This window comes from Dromiciops gliroides, chromosome 3 (assembly GCF_019393635.1).
Source record: "Dromiciops gliroides isolate mDroGli1 chromosome 3, mDroGli1.pri, whole genome shotgun sequence".
Taxonomy (NCBI): domain Eukaryota; kingdom Metazoa; phylum Chordata; class Mammalia; order Microbiotheria; family Microbiotheriidae; genus Dromiciops; species Dromiciops gliroides.
In genome coordinates this window covers 258,908,273-258,927,121 of record NC_057863.1, presented here as the reverse complement: position 1 = coordinate 258,927,121, position 18,849 = coordinate 258,908,273, and the positions used below count along the sequence as shown (strand labels likewise).

Genomic DNA, 18,849 nt, shown 5'->3' with positions numbered 1-18,849 from the left:
TTCAAGAGAGGGAAGAATACTAATAACTGGGATAGTCCGGCAAGGTTTTGTGTAAAAGGTGTTAACTGAGTTGAGCTGGGCTCTAAAGAAAGCTAGGGATTATAGGAAGTGTGTGAGGCCAAATTGTACTCCAAACACAGAAGACAGCGTATACCAATACACAGATGTGGGAGATACAACATAATATACAGGAACAGCTAGCAAGCTGATTTGACTGGAACAGAGAATACAAGGTAAATGATATATGATTTGGCTCTGGGGGCCAGACTACAGAGGCCTGTAAACTACAGTCTAAGAACGTTGTATTTCATTCTAGAAAAATACTGGGACTCTGATTTGGAGATGGGACGTGAGGGAGAAGACCAAGTAGACACAAGAGATGATGAGGGGAAAACTAAAGTAGAGGCTGTGTCAAAAGAAGGGGATATATGCAAAATGTGGAAAGAATGAATTTTTTATAATTGATTAGCTATGAGAGATGAAAGAGAAGGAAAAGTCATGATTCATTCTAAGATTGTAAACTTGAGTTTCTGGAAAGATGATGGTGCTATAAACAGAAAGAAAGAAGTTAGAGAGGTCAAACATTTTAGGAAAAACCTAAGTTCTATTTTATATATATTGAATTTGAAATGCCTATGGATTATCCAGGTGGGCATTTTGTTTTACCACATCAAATACTGTGTGACCCTGAAGAGGTAGTGTGGGAATCATATGTGGAAAAATGACACTCTTCTCATATTTTCATTGCTATTTCTCATATTTTCAAGATAAATGTAATGTCAATCCCTTACATAAAGATTAAACAAAGATGAGAAAATCAAGGATGATAAGCATTAATATTCTCTCAGTCATCATTTTGGTTGCCAAGCTTTATTGATTTTATTTCGATATCTCTCTCATATTGGTTACTTTAACTCTACATGTACAACCTCTAACTTGAGTCCTAATCATATTTCATATGGATTACTTCAACAGCTGCCTACTTGATCTTTCTACTTTTAACTGCTTCTCTACATACCTACTAAACTGATATTCCTAAAATACAGGTTTGATCATTTAAGTGCCTAATCTGTGCCAGGAATTATACTAGTTGCTAATATAGTAGTAATGCATTCTAAAAAGATTTCATTAATACACACAAAAACTTTTTGAGTCAGAACAGTTCACCTATAAATGACAAGCACGATAAATTCATAGGACCACTGATTTAGGGAAAGGACCTTAGGAAAGGAGCCATTGCAATGACTTCAACTCCCTCATTTTAGAGATTAGATAACTGAAGCAAAGAGTGGCTAAAGAAACTCAAAGTTCCTGAACTAAGAAGTATTTGGGGCAAGATTGAACTAAGTCGGCTTGTCTTCAAGTCCAGGGACTTATATCCAACTATATTGCACTGCTCAAACAACAAATGAAGAGTAAAAGGGTAAGAAAATTATAGTTGCCTGTTTTAATTACATGAAAATAAAACTGGACAGAAGAATAAAGAAAAAGTAATGAAAAAGTATTTCCTAGGTACCAAGCATTGTACAAACTGCTAAGGATAAAAAAAAAAAAAAAAACAAAGACAAAGAGAAGATACCAAGAGAAAAGACAGGTCTAGATCTCAAAGAGCTTACATTCTAATATAGGGGAGGTAGTCATGAGCCAGAGGTATTATCAGTGATAGGGGAGTAGAAAGACTAACTTAAAATGCTAAATTAACAAGTGAAATAAATTGTCATTGCAGGTATTAATCCTTGAAGCAAATTCTGATCTAGAAAAGATGGCAACATGATTTTTTTCCCTCCAGGACTCCTAAAGGAGGATGCCTAAGCAGCCAAAGGAAAATGCTAAGGAGGTTTCCCCTATTCCTATAAAGTCATGCTCAACTATGGATTCTATCAGTTAAGCCTACTTTATATGTCACTACTGTATTACATATCAATTTAGTAAATTCAACTATTTCCCATTTGGCTTAAAAAAAAAAGGTTTTCTAGTAAGTAAATCAATAATTTTTTTATATAATCTACATACAAAGTAGAAGTTCCTACTTTTGCTGAATAAAATTATTAATATTTGAGAACTGATTTTAATATAAATCATACAATCATATTGTGAGAGTTGGAATAATGCCCCCTGCTGGGAGGCATCATTTGTGAGCTCTGGCCTGAGGACAAGCCATGTGGCCTTGTCGTCAGGAAATGATGTGTGCTCGTGGGTACTGTCGATCAAAGCTACCAGCCAATTAGCTTGGAGCTGTGTGTGGGTGGATGGCCCTGTTTCCGTTTTTGAGGGAGGTTTCTGGGACAAAGAAGAGGTGAGGCTCTCTCCCTTTTGAGGGGACCTCTTATGGAGTAGAGCAGAGATGCTGGCTCCCTTAGATAGATAGATGAAGGCATCTTGGCCTCTTTCTCTCTCCTCACCAAATTCTTATGCTCCTTAATAAATGCTTAAAAGTCTAAACTCTTGCTAAAGTTTCTAATTTATTGATGACCACTCACTGGATTTTTAGACAGTCTAGCTAGAATTTTAACCACCTCACAGATAGCAACTATTCAGATGGCGACTGCGATAAGGAGATGTTGAACCTTGTGATCTTCTGATCTTCCAGTTTGGTAAGAAAATTTTCCTCTATCTCCATATGTTCCTGTCTCTTTAAATTGGGTTTCTCTTAATTGCTAAGTACCTGATTTAACTCTTAAGTACCTTTTGGCAGGCAAAAATGGACCTTGTTCTTAAGCTCTATGAATTCGAATTTCTATTCCTATTTTTATTCTTACTTTCCTTTGTGTTATAGTGAGGAAATTTTTGAATTACAAAACAGGGACTGATAGTACATTTTATATCATTCATGACTCCCCCCCTGAGAAAATAATTGCAGCATGTGACGCTTACAAGCTGCCAATTCAGCCAGGCACAACAATTTATTCAACTATAAAATAGAGATAATAATAGCACCCACTTCAGAGTTGTTAGCATCAAATGAGATAATATTTGTAAAGCACCTTAACAGTGCCCAAAACATAGTAGGCTCTAAATCAATGCTTGTTCCCTTCCCTCCCCTTTTTAAAAAGCCAGTAATATTTATACTGGGCAAAACAGAAGATTGAACTGGGTTATTTATAACTGGTTTTGGAATCAACAGTAATTCAAAGAAAATATTTGAATTAGTTTAAAATAGGAAATAATATTTACTTACCAACTTTTCAATTTCTAACTCAAGATTCTGTATGCAGTCAAGTTTTCTTTTTCGACAACGCTGTGCAGCAATTCTATTTTTACTTCGTCTTCGAATATCATGTATACAATCCAGCTGTTCTGGAGTCAACTTATGCATTTTCAGCATGGACTGAAAATCATTTCGAGAAAGTGAAATGATTCTTTGTGCATTGAATGGCAGTTTAACCTAAACCAGACAGAATTAACAGGGATTTACTTTTTTAAAAAACAGAATATGCTGGAAATGAAATCAAATATAAGAAATAAAAACTCAGATTTTTCAAAAACAATCTTCATTTAGTCCAATGATAAAACTAATACTGAACAAGGGATCCAATTTCTATACTCTTTCTAATAACAGAAGCCAGGAATTTCAAAGTTCTCATTTACTTTGGAGGAGACTGCATATACTATTAAGACTCAGTTCAACAAAACTAATGAACATATCAACTATTTATTTTCCTCTTTATAAAATTCTTTGGCCCAAGGATGGTTTTCTGAGTAGGATAGAGGGGAGAAAAAAATCCTCCTTCATTTAATCCACAAATGAAAGTGATGAGAGTGGAGTCAAGATGTCAAAGTAGTAGAAAGAAATACAGCCTAATGCCGCCACCAAACCTCATCCACAAAGACCCAGAAAATATACCAAAACAAATTCTGATTAAGAAATTCAAGAAAAAGTTACAGTGAGTCATTTGGAAAATGACTCACTGTAACTTTTTCTTGAATTTCTTAATCAGGGAAGCTTATAAAGACAGTTTGGCCAGTACTGGATACAGGGTCTAACCAGAACTGCACCACAACAAGAAACATTCCTGGCCCAGGGACTCAAAGATAGCCATTACTGAGTAGGTCAGATGGAAGCAGGGATTCTACGCTTGCTGTGTACTGATCGAAGAACAAGTTCTGGAAGCAAAAAGTAGCTCTGTGGCTCTGAAACAAAGGGCAGAACAGGGACTCAGTCTACCCTCCAGCTCAGAATGTAAATCTACAATGAACTAATGAGGACAGGAGACCTAGACTAAATGGGAGCCTGCAGTTTGGTGACTGCAGAGCCTCCCAAAGACTAATAGTGGCTGAGACCAGCAACAATCTACTGAAACCCTCAACTACACACAAGCTGACAGACCCAAGACCTGGGTCAGAAATTTGCAGAGCTCAGATCAGGAGGGCAGTGAACAGCATACTTTGTCATGGACCACATTATTCTGGAGGCATTAAAAACTTGCAAGCCACAATTCACAGCTGCAAAAGCAGCAGAACATAAAAGAACACAAGTAGAGGGCAGACACACTTCTTCTCAAGTCCTGTCCCACATAAAGAAATTTGCAAAGGGTACAGCTAGGTAGCAGAGTGGATAGAGCACTGGCCCTGGATTCGGGAGAACCTGAGTTCAAATTCGACCTCAGACACTTGACACTTACTAGCTGAGTGACCCTGGGCAAGTCACTTACCACCAATTGCCTCACCAAAAAAAAAAAGAAAGAAAGAAATTCACAAAGGCCACACTTCCAAACTAACATCTATGTTCTTGATCTTTGTTATTGGAAAGAGGATAGAAATTGGATCCATTGTTCAATATTAGTTCTATCATTAGACTAAATGAAGATTTGAAAAATCTGAATTTTTATTCTAATGTCAAAGTCAAGAAGTAAGCTGAAAGTCAAAAAGTAGGCTGGAAAAAGGAGCAAACAAAAAAAGAAACCCACCATAAAGAGCTATCATTAGGACAGGGAAAGCAAGACACAAACTCAGAAGAAGGGAATGTCATAAGAACAGCCTCAAAGAAAAATACAGCTTGGCTACAAGTCCAACTAGAATCCACAGAAGAGTTAAAGCAAAAGTACTAAAAAAAGAGCTAAAAAATGATTTTAAAAACAAAATGAAAGGTATGGAATGTATAAAGGTATACTTGGAAAGCATACTTGGAACAAGAAGTACAAAATTTTACCTAAGAAAATAATTCCCTGAAAATCAGAAGTGACAAAATAGAAGGTAATGACTCAATGAGACAATGAGAAATATTAAAAGAAGGTTAAGACTGAAGAAAAAAGAAAAAGAAAATGTAAGGTATCTCACAGCAAAAACTGACTTAAACAGATCAAGAGATTTAAAAATCACAGGACTATCAAAAAGTCATGACCAAAAATGAGTGCCTAAATAACATATCAACATAAGAACAAAAATATGCCCAGAGCTCTTAGAAACAGAAAGTAAAGAAGAAATTGAAAGAAGCTATTGGACAACTGAAAGAAACCCCAAAATGAAAATTCCCAGGAATATTATAGCCAAAACACAAAGCCCCTAGGTCAAAGAAAAATATATATATATATATATTGCAAGTGGCCAGAAAGAAAGAATTCAAGTACCAAAAAGCCATAGTGTAACACAAGATTTAGCAGCCACCATCATAAAGGAACAGAAAGTCCAGAAAATGATATTCCAGAAAGAATATATAAACAATAACTTACCCCACAAAACTGAGTATAATTCTACAGAGGGGAAAACAGACTTTTAAAGAAACAGAGGACTTCCAAAAATTCTTGATGAAAAGATCAGAGCTGAGTAGAACAATGGACATACAAATACAGGAGCCAAGAGAAGCATATAAAGATAAACATGGACAAAGAAAACACAGGGGACTAAGCAAGGTTAAATTATTTACTTTCTTATATGGAGCAATAGGTTGCAGAGGGAGGCAAATTTGGCAAAGGGCCTCAGAGTAATTCTTTTATGTTTTAATGATCTTAAAAGAAAGAATGGAGGGGCAGCTAGATGGCACAGCGGACAGAGCACCGGCCCTGGAGTCAGGAGTACCTGAGTTCAAATCTGGCCTCAGACACTTAACACTTACTAGCTGTGTGACCCTGGGCAAGTCACTTAGCCCCAATTGCCTCACTAAAAAAAAAAAAAAGAATGGAAAAGGTAGGGGAAAGGAAAGAAGAGTGGGGAAAATTGTCAAATATAAATGGAATATACAAGTAAAATATACGAGTACACAAGGAGGAGGGACTGTGAGTGGGGAACAAGTGACATTTGACTCTCACTTTCATCTGAACTGGTCAAAGGGGGGAAGAATATATATGCATACACACACAATTGGGTACATAAATACATTTTAACCCAACAGACAGAGAGATGGGAAAGGGATTAATGTAAAGAACAAGAAAAAGGAAGTTAGATTGAGGGAAAAATTAGAAGCAAAACAAACCCTTAAAAGAAGTAAAAGAGAACAAAATAAAAGGGAATAACAAAATTAGAAATTATAACAATGTGAATGGGGGGCAGCTAGGTGGCGCAGTGGATAGAGCAGCGGCCCTGAATTCAGGAGTACCTGAGTTCAAATCCGACCTCAGACACTTGACACTTACTAGCTGTGTGACCCTGGGCAAGTCACCTAACCCCCATTGCCCTGCAAAAAAAAAAACCAACCAAAACAATGTGAATGGGATGAACTTATCCATAAAATAGACTAAAATAGCAGCCTGAATTGGAAAACAGAATCCAACTATATGTTCTTTACAAGAAGCACAATTGAAGCAGAAAGACATAGAGAGTTAAATTAAAATAAGAGGCCAGAACAGAATCTATCAGTCAGTCAAGAAACATTTATCATAAACTCATACTGCATGTCAGGCACCAAGCTTAGTGGTGGGTATACAAAGAAACACAAAAGACACAAAACAATCCATTGGGGAAAACACTCAAGCAACAATGTACAAAGACGCAATATCCAGGATAAACACGATATAAGCAAGAGAGGGAAGACATTAGAATTAAGAGAGACTGGGGCGGGGGGGCGCAGCTAGGTGGTGCATTGGATAAAGCACCAGCCCTGGATTCAGGAGGACCTGAGTTCAAATCTGACTTCAGACACTTGACACTAGCTTTGTCACCCTGGGCAAGTTACTTAACCCTCACTGCCCCACAAAAAAAAAAAAAAAAGAGGGACTAGGAAAGGCTTTCTGTAGAATGTGGAATTTTACATAAGATTTTAGAATTAGATGTTAGTTTAGAATGTGTGATTTTAGATGGGGAGTAAGGGCACTGCAGGCATCAGGGATAGTCAGTGAAAATATCCAGTCCAGAGATGAAGTGTCTTGTTTGAGGAACAAGAAGGAGGTCACTGTCACTGGATCAAAGAGTACTGGAGGGGGAACAGGAGAAGGTGGTAAGTGGTATCTGGTTTGGGGTTTCTTGGCAAAGATACTGGAATGGGGGGGCAGCTAGGTGGCACAGTGGATAGAGCACTGGCCCTGGATTCAGGAGGACCTGAGTTCAAATCCAACCTCAGACACTTGACACTTACTAGCTGTGTGACCCTGGGCAAGTCACTTAACCCCCATTGCCCCGCAAAAAAAAAAACAAACCAAAAACCAACCAAACAAACAAAAGATACTGGAATGGTTTGCCATGTTCTTTTCCATCTCTTTTTACAGATGAGGAAACTGAGGCAAACAGGGTTAAGTGACTTGCCCAGGATTTCAAAGTTAGTAAGTGTCCAAGGCCAGATTTGAACTCAAATCTTCTTGATTGCAGGCCCAGGACTCTATCAACTGCATTAACTAGCTGCTCCCCACCCCCAATATAGCTTATTTCAAACTTACATGACAAATGGTAGGAATACTGATGTGCAAATAGCTGTTATCATAAGTACATTGATTTACATTAGGTGAAAATGAAGGACAATCTCATTCTAGCTACATTTAACTGACAATAGTGATAAAGAAATATGATGCGGGGCAGCTAGATGGCGCAGTGGATAGAGTACTGGCCCTGAAGTCAGGAGTACCTGAGTTCAAATCCGGCCTCAGACACTTAACACTTACTAGCTGTGTGACCCTAGGCAAGTCACTTAACCCCAATTGCCTCACTAAAAAAGAAAAAAAACAAAAACAAAACAAAAAAAAAAGAAATATGATGCTAATAAAACCAGTTGTTGAAATGATTTAAGAAAAAATTAAGGATATAAAATGGTGATATAAAAAAATACTTATAGAGATCCAGCAAAACGTTACAATAAAAAGACCACTTTTTCTCTCATATAACTAGTCACTGGCAATTTAGGTAACTCACTATTACCATTCAAACATTTGGTGAAGGCCAGGCAAAATGATTACGACCTAATGTAAAATGATGGACATAATAGTCTCATAACTGCCTGTCTCAGTAAGATGCAAAGAAATACAACAAAATAATTACTGACCTTACAGGAACCTTAAGTTAAGAGACCAAGGAGGTCGGTGATTATGTGAATTTTTCTGAAGGTAAACACATATTTGATGTTAATAGAATCGTTAAGGTTTTTCTTCTTGAAATTCTTTATCAAACTTGAGCAGTTTCAATTGCCCAATGTTTGACAACATGAACAAATCATAATTAGGACTTTATTTTATAAAGGACCCAGACATAAACATTTCTAAAGAGTCTCAAAGATGTTTCCCCATATAGGATGTAGATAAATTTCTTCCTTACCTCACACTCTTGTTCTCTGGCTGAATAAGATTCACTGTCCCCTTCTGTATCGGTTTCAGAATCATCTCCCAAGCTAATCACACATTCATACGAGCAAGGTTCTTGCTGTGGTTCTGGTACAAAATCGTCACTTCCTATTTCCAAATTATTTGTACATTCTTCAGTATTAAGAGTATTTATAAATGGGCAGCTGACGGAATTCAGTGTAGTAAAAGTTCTTTGACACTGTTCAGGACTCTCACTGATTCTGATACCTAACCAGGGACACTCTGACCTTTTTTGTGAAAATACATGTTCTGAACAATCTTTTGCTAGGGCAGGTGAAAACTGAATTTGACAATTAGTGTCTGTATTGCAAAGGTCACTCCAGAAACCTTTTGCTAGGTGCTCTGCTACTTCCCTTTCCACACTGCTTCGATCATTTGTTGATGCAGGCCTGTCATCCCTTTGGCCTAAAGCAGATTTCAAAGGCAGAGCTTGATTTTCAGTGACTATTTTATCTGCTCTTGTATCTGTACCAGTCAAAGGGTCTTCAGCTAACATAGCTGCATTTTGCATACCTGTAAGATTTAAATCACCATATTGTTCATATGTGTGCAAGAGAGAAAGAGAATAAAGTCCATGGGGTGCCACAGAAGGATCTGGGGGAAACTGTGTCATCTCTATTTTTGCCACAGAACTCTGACATGAATTTTTTTCCCCCTTTGCTTCTTCCTCATCAGCCATTTCTATTTGACTATCTTCATGTTTTAAAGTCATCTGTGAATCTGTACAATCTGGGGTTTCTATGTCTTCATTTGCAGATAATTCATTTGGCTGAACAGAAACAAACGTTGATGTTTGAATATCTTTAACACTGGATTCCGCAATATGAACTCTATCTGTTCCAAAAGCTTTTTGGAATTTCCTGTACTTTGGGCCTAAAGATGGCAAACCAAGAACACCTTCCTTTTCTAAGCACGATTCATATGTTTGATTGGCACTCTCTTGGAGAGGAGGTGGTATCTTTACATTTTCTTTACACGTATGGAGTTTAAAGTGAGGAGTTGGAACATGTTCATTTTCTAGAAGTTCTTCTACTTCATTTATTTCTAGATCCCCATGATCCAATAGTGAAAGTTTAGTGTTGGCTTTCTGACAGTGTGATGTAAAGCATTTTTTTGTTGGGTATTCTTGCTGGTCTGCTGTGGAGTTCAAAAATTTAAGTCTGAGAAACTGAAAACAGGATTCTTCAATGTTATGCACGCCTAAAAATTTAACACATTTGTATACGTCATCCACATTGTCTTTATTTAAAATAAGCTTAGCTGTATAGGCAAACTGAATCAAGGGATTAAATCCTTTAACTGTTACCTATCAAAAGAAACAGAAAAATAATAATTAACATACTGTTAAAAGTTTAGTTCAATTAAAAACAAACATTTCTTTCCCCCCCCCCAGGGCAATTGGGGTTAAGTGACTTGCCCAGGGTCACACAGCTAGTAAGTGTTAAGTGTCTGAGGCCAGATTTGAACTCAGGTCCTCCTGAATCCAGGGCTGGTGCTCTATCCACTGCGCCACTTAGCTGCCCCCAAAACAAACATTTCAACTATTAAATGTAATATGTTAGGTAACGGAAGGATTATAAAGTCCAAAAATTCAAGTCTTCATCCTCAAGGACTTGTATTTTATCGAATGAAAACATGTATATCAAAAAGGAAATACAAAGTAATGAGGTGGGAGGAAGAGCTGGAATACTAACTAGAGTTAGTAGCGAGGAGAGGAGATTCAAGAAGGAACTTGGGTAGGTTGTACTTAAGTTAGAGAAGAAAAATCCAGGCATAGAAGGTACAATGAACAATGACAAAGAGGAAGGAGATGGAAAGTCATATATGGAGAGAAGAGCAAAAAAACCAATGTAGCTGGATTAAAGAATACAAGAAACAGAATATTATGAAATCAGGATACAAAGAGAGATTGGGGTCCAGATGACAAAGGACTTTAATTGGGAGGCAGGAATTTTTATTTAATCTTAGAAGTAACAGGAAACTACTGAAGTATCTTGAATGAGGTAGTGACATGGTTAGACCTATCACTGTTAAGTTTAAAAAATGGAAAGTAATTGATAAACAGGACCAATCATGATTGTTATCATAAGTTTTGTATGATGAAAACTCCTTAGAATTACTTGTGTATTTTCAAGAAAAGTATATATTCTATTCAATAGGACCATAGCCTTCATTTTTTAGTGTCTCATCTTAATTATACATGAAAAGTTAATTGTATTATTACCATAATCAAAGAGCAGTCACTGCCCCACTTTCAAAGAAAGTTTAAGTTATTAAGGGTATATAAAAAGCAAAACAATCAGAATCATTTGTACCCTGCTTAAAATTCTAGGTTTCTCTTGTCAAGGATCTAAATAGTTTCTAAAATTGACAAAATGAAGTGCACATATCTAAAAAAGAAAAATCAAAACTTTTGGGGGTAGGTACCTGTCTAGTCATCCTGTATTAAAAATAAATTAATTACACATAAAACTCCCATATGGAAAATGAGAAATAAGAGTACAGTCAAAGAAATAAGATCAAAGAACAGATTCCTACACAAGGACTCACTCTCTGAAGGAACATCAGTCACATCAGCCAAGTGTGAACATTTAGCTGTCCTTAAGGGATGATTAGAGATGCACACCAGAGTGGCTCATTTCACCTTTAGACACTTCTCCATTAATCTAGACCACCAGGGCTTCTTAAACGTTTTCCACACACGACCCCTTTTTGCCCAAGAAAATTTTATACAAACCCTGGTATATAGATATATACAATAGGTACATATAACTTTTTACTGTTGCCAAATTTTTCACAACCCTCACATTCAGGTACATGAGCCAACATGGGGTCAAGACCCACAGTTTAAGAAGCTTTGATCTAAACAGTAAGGGGAAAAGGTGATTTCCTAGACCAGCTTAGGGTCAAAGATCCTCGGTGAGAGAGAGATGCCTGCCATGGGGATGGTCGGGGCTTTAAATAGAAAAGCAGTATAATGAAGGCCAACTCTACCAGTCAGCTAAATTGGGTCTACAATCCTACTTAATTAGAGGGATGGGAGGGAGGTCCCAACTGCCAGCAAACATTCATCATTAGTCCATGTATTCCACAACAGAAATAATTTAAGATGGATAACTCAAGAATTGACTCTTGGTACTTTTAATGGTAAAAACAGTGAAAAATCTAAACTTTTTTGATTTGCAGTACGAAAATTGTAATAGAGATCTGAATACTTAAAACTGTCTTCAGTTTGAAACTTCGGGAAGGGGTGAAAAGAGGAGGATGGAAGTTTTAGGTTTATTGTATTCTGCCAATGTTACAGCAAGGTTTCACATGACTTCATTTATTTAAAACTTTTCCATAAAACTTAATTATTTGGGGCAATGTAATATGGAAAACATTTAGTGTGCTGAAGCCAACTGGCAAAGTTCACTGTTAAATTTTCAGAGAGAGCACTTATACCTTAATAATTGGCAAATGCTACAAATCTGAACTTGTTATTGTTTTGTTGATTGTCTAGACTTTAAAAAGTGATGGAGAAAATGCTAATAAGGCATATTAATCTTTAAAATGTATACTTTTTTTTTCTATGAGAGCTGGTTGTTAACATTTACCAGTAAACCAATGAATATATTTCAATGATACTTTCAGCCACATTAAGAAAACTATCATCTATACTTAGAATAGGGAGGAAAACATTTCACCAAATCACAACGTGACACTTTAATAATGTTTGGAAGTATTTATAAACTAAAAAAAAAATTAACAAAAAATGATTTGTAAACTATATTTTTAAGGTTCTCTACACAGTGACACAATGCCAAGTTGATATAAATGAGAAATCGTGTCTTCCTTAAAATAAAACATAAGTTAAATAAGGAATAAATTAGAATTTAAGAAAACATGAAACTTACTGATCATCCAGCACCAGAGGCTCTATTATGTTTCTAATAAGAAAATGCTACTTTTTTTTGGTTGATATATTATTTACCTAAAAACATAACTATGGTTTTGCTTTAAGTTGTTAAAAATGCATATCAAAGTAATCAAAATTATAACTTCTAATTTTGTAATATGAGGCAATGTAGTTGGATAAACTTTTTGGAAGTTATTTACCACTAAGAGGTATATACTTATTAATTCATATAATCTCACTGCTTTAATTGATTTTTTTTTCTAGGCCAGCCCTACAGACATCAATATTTATCTGACAGGAAAAGGGATAATTTTAATGAACTAAGAAAATGTTCCCAATTATATTTCAAATAAATTTTGCGTTTTTAGATGTATTTAAAATGGCTCATAAAATTCTTTAGAAATATCCTGCCAAGGGGGCAGCTAGGTGGCGCAGTGGATAAAGTACTGGCCCTGGATTCAGGAAGACCTGAGTTCAAATCCAGCCTCAGACACTTACACTAACTAACTGTGTGACTCTGGGCAAGTCACTTAACCCTCATTGTCCCCCCCCCCCCGCCCCCCCCAAAAAATCCTGCCAAAACAGAGAGGTAATTATTTATAAATTTAAATTCAACACATTTAGACTAAAGTTCTACACTAATGACTCTATCCCAATCCTGTGTTCTTAATGGAGAAAATTCTGGTAGATCTTATCAAAAAATAAAGGCTTCAAATAAGGGCCTGGTTATAGACTATAAGTTTCTTCTCTATAGACTAGTTTAGACAAGCTTGAAAGTCTTGCCATCAGGTTTACCTCAAAAGTGAAGAAGTTCCAAGCCACAAAATTCCTGACATCTACTAAGTCTTAAAAGAGTGGTGATTATATGGAGATACTATAAAAATTCAAATCAGAGCTGGGATTTCCCATTCTGTGCTAAGCTTTTTTTTTAAAGGAATGTTCCTATATTATTCAAATTTAAGACTTAATTTAGTGTTAACATTGAGAAGGAAAAACTATGGGTTTATTTTTCTCTGCTAAAATATCCTACCAAGGGGCAGCTAGGTGGTGCAGTGGATAAAGCACCAGCCCTGGATTCAGGAGGACCTGAGTTCAAATCCAGTCTTAGACACTTGGCACTTACTAGCTGTGTGACTCTGGGCAAGTCACTTAACCCTCATTGCCCTGCCAAAAAAAAAAGTAAAATATCCTACCAAATGAATAAATATTTTTAAAAATATGACAATTCTGAAGCTATTTTAATCAACAGTGCCAGCTGCTATATCTATTCAAATTAACTTGTTGGATCTGAGATACCAGAATTATCTACTTATATAAGATAAACACTAAAAGTTATTATCATTATGATATAGGATTAATGAAGACCAGCTGTCTTCAAAAGTAAAATCTTACAACTAAAAATTTTATTCAAGAAATACTGTGAATGAATAAGCTGACGAATTATTTTATTTCTAAGACTTCCTTTCTACCTTTGTCCCTTTTCAAAATTTTTGGCAAAATATACTTTTAAAAGCTTGACACAGAAGCTTATATATGTGTGTGTATGTAAAAAGCTGCTGAAAATCGTGTCTTTCTTAACATAGAAAAGTCTTTTTCATCAGACTAATTAGAATATAACAGAATAACATCATTTTACAAAGCTCTTTCCTTGAAACAATCAAGGCATTATTATCTGGTATCTTCAATGCCTTGAAATTAATACAAGTATTATCTCCACATAGCAGATGAAGAAACTGACTACAGTGAAAGGAAGTGCTCAAGAGCTAGTAAATGATAAAGATAGGATGAACTTTGAACCCAAGTCTTAAACTCCAAATCCATTACACTGTGAAAAAACTAATACATTTACCATGGGCCACCACCAAATGCAAAATGGTAGATGGGGACAATCCAAATGCAAATGTAAACTTGATTTTTTTCTAAAAAAATAAAAAATCAGAAGTTAACCTCTCCAAATCCTCAAGGCATGAGCCAGAAAATACAATTTTAAAATTTTCATTGAACTGTAGCTTATTAGATATTTTTAAAACACTGTGGTGAATTTTTAAAAAATCAACAACCATGAGTCAAGTTTCTTTCTATGGTAGGTCTTATTTGTCAATTTGAAAATAAGACAATTTCTATACAATGCCCTTAGGGAGGGCACACACCTCTAATAGAGTACTACAGCAATTGCTAGACTCTTGTTTCTATGATTTGTTGTTTGACCCACTCATTCTTTAGAATGAGATTATTTAGTTTCCAATTAATTGTTAGTCTATCTTTCCATGGCACTTTATTATGTGTAATTTTTATTGCATCATGATCGGAAAAGGATGCATTTACTATTTCTGCCTTTCTACATTTCACTATGAGGTTTTTGTGCCCTAATACATGGTCAATTTTTGTGTAGGTGCCATGTACTGCTTAGACTCTCTTGACCATGTCATGTGGTTTGCCTTTCTCCTCCATTACTTGAAAATCAAGAAGAGTAGCTTACAGATATGCACACCAGAATGCTCCAAGAAAAGTTTTGGCATTCATGGCTTTGTACTATTTGAATTCTCCACACCCAGGGAATGTATATTGGTTCCTTACCTTGTTGCAACTTAAACAAGCACAAAGTCGAGCCTAAAGAAAATCTATAAACATACAGTTTTTAGATCTCTAATCCATCCTTTCTGTAGACAATCCCCTTCTCACTTTTCACCAAGGTACCAACGCTCTCTTGCTAGCTTTTAAGTGTTGATCTATTGCATTGCTCCAAAAAGGTTTGTCCCGGATCTTCCCTACCTTTCACCAGTTAAAAGTATCATTAAATCACTGATCCCGTTTGTAGAATTCAACTGTCTGCCAAGTATCCAGTTAATTTCATAACTTTATGTATGCTAGTGAGTGTTACTTTATTAACTAGATTCCCTGATGAGCAAGTTTGAGACTGATGAACATTCTTCTTAGAGGACCCTCAGCCAGGGACAACCCAGAAGTCATACAGAGCCTTCCGGTCCAAGACAATGATGTGACTCAGAAACAGACATTTCAAATGAAGAAGACTTTATTATGCTGTACCTCAAGAACAAAAACACTTCTAGGCAGCCAGGGCCCTCAAAAGTTCAGGTATAGAAAGGCAGGTCAGTTAAATGGCACAGTGGACAGAGTGCTGAGTTTGAAGTCAGGAAAACATGAGTTTAAACCCAGTGTCAAATATTTACTAATGCTGTAACCCTGGGCAAGTCACTTAACATTTGTCTGCCTCAGCTTTCTCAGTTGTAAAATGTTGATTAATAGCATCTACCTCCTAAGGTTATTGTGAGGATGAAATGAGATATTATTTGTAAAGTGCTTAGCATAGTGCCTGGCATATATCAGTTATGTATTCAGCACTTAATAAACACTTAGTCTCTTTCCCCTAATGAGGATTATGATCCATCAAAACTAGCACTGTAGTATAGGGGAAGATGGGTCAACAGGTCATAGAAAAGGAAAGGGTCATCTGACCAGTGACCAGATTTATTGGGTCTTAGACAAAACTGGGGAATCAGCTATACATGAAACCAGATAATAATGCCTTGAATGTAATAACATGAATTCAGGTATGCATATTTTAACTGTGGCAAACTCCTGTTTTATTTTTTTGCCCTTGTACATTTATTAGCTTTGTGTGAACATGATGAATGTATTTGTTAATGTTTGTTAATTTAATATTTGTCAGTTTTAATATGTAAATATTTGTTATTTTTAAAATTTTGTTGTTAGCAAATTAATCTATTTTCCCTTGCTTGTAAATGCTATCATGTGAAAGTTTGTAGCAAGGTTTGTACTGGCTGACTTACTGGGAGGTCTCAGGTGGGAGAAGAGTCACCAAAGACCCTAGAAGTTCTATTTCTTCTCAGCTTGGGAAGAGAAGAAGCTATCTTGGGACCACAACTGGAGAGCAGAGATTTTTCCCCCTCTGCTACAACAGTAGTTTAAATCTTTTGGAGACGTAAGAATATCAATTACCAGAATAATTTACATGCTGTGCCATAAAGGCTTTTCCTAAAACTCTTTAGTATAAAAAAATGAGAAAAGCATTCAAGACATAATGCAGAATCTCCTTAAATCACTAAGAAACTACCCAGGATTTGGGACTATGGACTTTGCCAACCATAGTCCAATAAATTGGGGGACAGCATCAAAACTAGGAGGAGAATGTAAAGGTGAGGTGACTGATCAATTCCTCCCCTTGTATTTCAAGTGTTAACATGCCCAATCAAGTTCAAACACGGGCCTCAGAATTGACCACAAAATCTTTGTTCAGATTGGCTAAGGAAACTTTGCTGTGCCCTAAGGGTCATTCATAAATTATCAAATTGAGAAAATATTTATTAAAAAGGTTAGAGCAATCATGGGATTCCAGCACACTCTTGAGGAAACAAGTAGGACTAACCCCTGGCAGAGAAGTCAGATATCAAGGAGGGTCATTGCCATAGGCATGGCAAATGAGAAGACCTAGGCTAAGGGAAGTTCTTGGAAAGACTGGCTCTTCCCCTAACTTACCTTCCCAATACAAAGATCCTATATAATATAATTTGCTCTTAAATTAACCTGAACATCTTTAAACCCAAATTGATTTCTGTCTTGATAACAAAGAAGCCAAGAGTTAATTAAAAATAGATATAAAGTTAGGCAGAGAGCCAATCACTACCTAAATGAAAATGTCTAATTTCTGGGGGCTTGGAGCGAATGTGACTAAATTAATAACTTTTTATCTAAAATAAGTTTGCTAAAGCTGAAAACAATAGAATTCCATGGTTACCTTAAAATAAGCTAATTCTTTTAACAGGGTGCTATATACCTACCTATGCTTTTTAAACATACCTAACTATGCATGTTAACAATGAACTTTTGGGAAAAGTACCGTAACTCAAAAAAGTTAACTCAAACGGTAGGAATGAGGCTTTGGACAAGTCATATCTTGTGATATTCTTCATCTCCTTGAGGATGTGGCCTGTGAGCTATTTAATTTATTAAGCACTTACTACTACAAGATGAGAAGCAGGAAGGCATCCTGGATAAAGAGCATGCCTTTAAGCCAGGAAGATGTGGGTTCAAGGCCTACCTCTGAAATACATATGAGCTGTGTGACCCTAAACAAATCATTTAACTCCTTGCTGCTCTAAGGCAGAAGGGTCTAGGCTGCATGTGACCCACAATACTCTCAAGTTCCACCCAAACTAGATTAAAATGTAATAGGCAGGGGCGGCTAGGTGGCGCAGTGGATAAAGCACCGGCCCTGGATTCAGGAGTTCCTGAGTTCAAATCCGGCCTTAGACACTTACTAGCTGTGTGACCCTGGGCAAGTCACTTAACCCCCATTGCCCCACCAAAAAAAAAAATGTAATAGGAAAATATTTAACAAAATAAATAAAAACACAATAAAACAAATAATATTCTATTTTTAAAAGTCAAAATACAGCTGAAGGGATCTTCACGTATGGATTACAGGCCCTGTTTCCATTTGCATTTAACACCACTGCTCTAGGCAATTCTAACACTCCAAGTTGCAGAGAAGGTACTAAATTACATAAGAAGTATTCTCATATGGGAATTCCTTATACCAATGAAATCACACCCTAATCCCCTACATGCAAAACAATGTGCTAGTCAATGGGGGAGATACGAAGTACCAAAAGAACAAGCCTGAAACAGTAGAAATGAGTTTATCCAGAGAAATAGCTACTTTAATGAGCTAGACCCAATATAGTTCCTGCATTGGGGTGGGCATTCTGGAAATATTATGGATTCCAAAGGCTTTAAACTATTATTCCCTCTTCAATTCCTTGAGTATCCCTTATATTCAAAGATACTGGTTTGATCATTTTTAAGTCATTTTGGCAAGGTTTTAGGGATAAGGTGAATAACATTTTTTATTTATGTCATTTTCCTACTTGAAAATGCAAAATTCTTTATTAGAAAGAGTGTGATATTATAGAAAGAATAGCAGGTGTGATAGAAGTGGTTTTGAATCTCAGCTCTGCAACTTCTTAACAACAGGAACTTAGATGAATTATTTCATGTCTCTGGGTCTTAATTTTTTTGGTTTGTAAAATAAGGAGTTAGATGAGATAACCTGAGGTGTCTCCCAGCTCTAAATCCCACAAGTGCTGTGATCTTTCTAAATCTACAAGAGTGAGTAATCAGTTCACTTAGGAACGCATCTCACATCAACCTTTATTTTATATAATTTTACAAGTTCTGGCTTGGGGCCAT

The 18,849-nt window shown here is 36.3% G+C and overlaps 1 protein-coding gene across 2 annotated transcripts in view; it reads right to left on the bottom strand.

Annotated features, from left to right (window-relative positions):
• BACH1 (BTB domain and CNC homolog 1) overlaps positions 1 to 18,849 on the bottom strand; it is a 50,987-nt gene that overhangs the window by 5,584 nt on the left and 26,554 nt on the right. The window contains exons 3-4 of one of the 2 annotated variants that reach the window (XM_043997415.1): positions 8,674 to 10,026; positions 3,179 to 3,385 (exon numbers count right to left, since the gene is read on the bottom strand). In XM_043997415.1, the coding sequence (XP_043853350.1) occupies positions 3,179 to 3,385; positions 8,674 to 10,026 (1,560 nt within the window). The remainder of the gene's footprint in view (positions 1 to 3,178; positions 3,386 to 8,673; positions 10,027 to 18,849) is intronic. The other variant, XM_043997416.1, reaches the window with a different exon arrangement.